This window comes from Corvus brachyrhynchos, unplaced genomic scaffold (genome assembly GCF_000691975.1).
Source record: "Corvus brachyrhynchos isolate BGI_N302 unplaced genomic scaffold, ASM69197v1 scaffold69, whole genome shotgun sequence".
Classification (NCBI taxonomy): Eukaryota; Metazoa; Chordata; class Aves; order Passeriformes; family Corvidae; genus Corvus; species Corvus brachyrhynchos.
In genome coordinates this window covers 6,137,306-6,141,103 of record NW_008240228.1, presented here as the reverse complement: position 1 = coordinate 6,141,103, position 3,798 = coordinate 6,137,306, and the positions used below count along the sequence as shown (strand labels likewise).

Genomic DNA, 3,798 nt, shown 5'->3' with positions numbered 1-3,798 from the left:
TCTTTCTGTAATGAGGCTTGAAAATACATGATATTAAAAACCTTTGATTGAATAAATACAAACCAACATTCATTTCTGCTCTGACCCCTTTCAGACACAGACTGGCAAAAAGTCTTTTACTTAGATCAAAAACCCATGAGGAATACTAGCCAGGAGTCTGGGGGAAAGGTACACGAGTGAGAATCCTGGAAACTGGAGACGATACATTAAGGAGTAATCAAATTTAGCAATAAAAATGCTCATTTTGAACAGTTCATGAAAGCAAATGAAGCCTGAGTTCAGAAAAATCAGTTATGCTATTGTAATGATTTTCCTTGGAGTTTAAAAACCACAACAGAAAAGAACAGACAACCATGACAAAAATTCCTATGATTCTCAGGGAAAAACCTTAGAAGGTAAGGCTTGTATTGTTTTACAGGTGGAGAGATTACTAGAGGACTACCTTAAAGAAGTTGGAATTAATGAGGAGAAATTTCAAGAAGCTTTTTCTTCTCCTCTTGCAAAGACTCACACCTCACAGGTATTTGCCTTCATTAAGGAATGTCTGGATTTAATTCTTATCTTTATGCTTTCACTTACACAGCTGGCAGGAGATGAAACTTGGGAAAGCTTTCATGGTGAAACTGTAATTTTCAATTCAGCCGCAGCTGTAAACTTACACTGGGAAACCCAGTTTTGTCATAATATTATAATATTGTCATAATGTTATTGTAGGCATGTTGATCTAAAAACATAACCCACCAAGTTATTTTCCTGACCGTGAGCTCTTCTTGTATATCTGGAAAAATAGACAGATAGGAGAATGAAATGTAATTATTAAAAACATGCTGCTCAGAATTGAAAAATCAAGCTAATTTCAAACAGACTGAGCTGGTTAGGATTTCTGTGGGGGTTTAATTTTGTGCATACCTTTCCTCCCACAGGCCATTCTGCAAACAGTGTTGGCAGCAGAAGATTTTAGACTGTTTAAAAAAATGATGGTACAGAAAAATATTGAAATGCAACTGCAAGCAATTCGAATCATCAAAGAAAGAAATGGTGAGAAGTGGTGAATGTGGGGGTTCACTGCAGGTTTTTAGTGTTCTTTCGATGACTCTTTAAGCCATTCATAAATGAGTGTGGAATGCTGGTTCTGTTCCAGTTCAAGTTACTGGAAAACATCCAGTTGATGTTACTGGGACAGGGATTTCATTACTTAGTCCTTGGCTTGCACTCTCAGTGACAGCTCTCTGTATTTTAAAGTTAACAGATTTTTCAGGTCTGTTTGTCTAAATTTCTCTGTGAAACTTGACTGAGTTTTCTGCTGCAGAATTTTGGTGACAATTCTGAGTTAAAGCAGTTAGAGCAGTTCCTCAAATGTGGCAATATCAATTGGAATTCTGCTCCTTGCATGGCAAGGATGTTCTAGTGTCTGCTGTGCTTACTCTGCAATTCACACTGAAAAATCCATATAAGAAAGCACAAGTTAAGGCCTTCATGATGCTAATACATGCATGAGAAAGAAGATAAGGAGAAAATAATCCACACCCAACTTTGCTGCTCTGGTGATGCTTCTGAAAGGATTTTAATCCCACTCCTTTCTTCCACGTCTTTAGTTTCACTATTTTGTTTTACCTTATTACTGTATGTGTGTTTTTCAGAGAATAATGTTTAAATTTCACCTTTCATATAACAACTAAATTTGGCATGGTTCAGGTGGCCATGACTGAATTGCAGCCTGCAGGAGATGCCACGTCATGGTCAATGCAGAGTTTGGCCTTAACCTTAGATGTCAAAACTTTAATTGCCAGAAATCTTTGCCTTTTTCCTACCAGGATTTAGGATTTTTTCCTCTAGGATCTAGGACCTTTGTAGAAACAGTTTCAGAGGAAGAATTACATAGCTTTGGTTTTGTGAATGTGATTTTCTTGTGTTTGGGTTTGGGGTTTTTTTAATTTTCTTCTCTGCCCATTGGAGCTCAAAATCATTTTCTTTAGAATAATGCATAAATCTTGCTGGTTTTTTCCAGGCGTGTTGCCTGAGTGTTTGACAGAGGGTTCTGATGTATTCAGTGAAATTGAACAGGAAGAAATGAAAATACTCAGGGAGGTTCTAAGGTAAGAAATCCATCAGTCCCACTTTGTACATTATTTTAAAATAAAGGTCTGTAGGAACTAATTCTTCCAGCCTTTTCCAGGAAACTGCCTTCATCTTACAGATGACAGGAATATTCTTGTCAACATCCCACCTGAGGGAAAATGGGTGGTGCTGCACAGTGGGTGTGCTCAGGAATATTGAAATAGTGCGTGAGAACTGTTGCTGTGATCTGAGATGCATGAGATCAATACAACTTCTGCAGATTTTCCCCCACTTCAGTTCACAGACACATAAAGAATAGCAGATGAATCCATCCAGGTTATGTTAGATAGTGCTATTTTCCCTCTGTATTCTGGAAATACCTCCCTTCCTGTCTTTAAATTAGCAAATGAAATAAAGGGATAGATAAGCCATGGAAATTCTTACACAATTACTTTTGCACAAAGACAGTTGAGGACAGTGGCCTCTTGTGTGTTTATCCCAATTATTTGTTTCTATTAAGACTTAAGTTGCGGAAATATTTTGGATACTGACAAATTCACATTACCTTGTAATTGCTTTGATAGTCCTCAAATATTTAAGCAGTGTTAAATTTCCCTGAAAATCACTAACACTAAAGGAGTTTTGAGTATTTACTCATGTTTCTTGTTGCAGAAAATCTAAGGAAGAATATGAAATAGAGCAAGAGAGAAAGAGGACTGAAGAAGTGAGTATCTTACCTTTGCATGGGAGTTATGGGGATGATTAAGAAATCCCCTGATACTCCTGTCCTGGCTGTGCCTGAATCCCTTCCAGGCCGTGTGTTCCATCAATGCACGGATCCCACAAGAAGCATATTCCCTGCTCAGCACCTGAATCCTGAAATCCTGGTAACGGGTGTCAACCTTTCAGATCCAGAGGGCAGCTGAATTACTAATATTGTCAGGATCAAAGACACTTCCAAGTGTAAGCTGCTTGGAGATGACAGCACTCATAATCCTGCAGGAATTACCTTCAGGATCACTCTATAGATAGTGTCGCTATTCATTAAGCGTTCACAATACAGAACTAATCACCAGGACCCAGAAATCCTCTCCCAGAGAGCATCCCTTGGTGTCCATCAGAGTAAACCACAGAGAAAGGAAACTGAATGTAAATGGGGACTGGCCAAATTGAGGAATCATGGCAATAAACCTCCTCTTGACTGGGAAAACAGGCAGGTTATCCAAATCTCTACAGACCACCAAGAGTATCAATATTCTTGATAAACAAGCCAGACTGCAGAGGCCCCAGTCGAGTTCCCCTGGCCAGAGAAGACGATAGTTAGTGCTCAGTGATATGTTTTTTGTTAAAAGAGTGTTTTAACACAAAACAATTTCATATTTTAATGAATGCTGGGGGCTTCTAACATGAATTATGTAACTCATGAACAGCATAGACCTTTCCTGGGCAGAAATTCTGAGAGATCGGCTGCATTGTCTGTAGTGTAAACAACACAATTTTAACTGGAAGTTCTTTTGGGAGATTTCCTTTGTGTGGACAGTTCAGTGCCTGAGGTACAGTGCCAGGAAGTGTAACACTTGGGTTTATTTGTTTTCTAATTCAAGGCACATGCTAAACTCAAAGCTCCAGATGTTACCCACAGTTTTCCAGGAGATCCGAGAGAAGCTGTAAAAGTTAAGGAATCCACTGAGGGAGCTGAGGATTCTGAAGAAACTCCAAAATGCCCATTAGGTAATTTTG

The 3,798-nt window shown here is 38.7% G+C and overlaps 1 protein-coding gene across 1 annotated transcript in view; it reads left to right on the top strand.

The window, feature by feature from the left end:
• Positions 1 to 3,798, top strand: part of CFAP36 (cilia and flagella associated protein 36) — a gene marked incomplete at its 5' end in the record, with an annotated part of 7,297 nt that overhangs the window by 657 nt on the left and 2,842 nt on the right. The window contains 5 exons of the mRNA XM_008642068.2: positions 419 to 520; positions 924 to 1,038; positions 2,009 to 2,096; positions 2,731 to 2,782; positions 3,663 to 3,789. Coding sequence (XP_008640290.2) covers positions 419 to 520; positions 924 to 1,038; positions 2,009 to 2,096; positions 2,731 to 2,782; positions 3,663 to 3,789 — 484 coding nt within the window. The remainder of the gene's footprint in view (positions 1 to 418; positions 521 to 923; positions 1,039 to 2,008; positions 2,097 to 2,730; positions 2,783 to 3,662; positions 3,790 to 3,798) is intronic.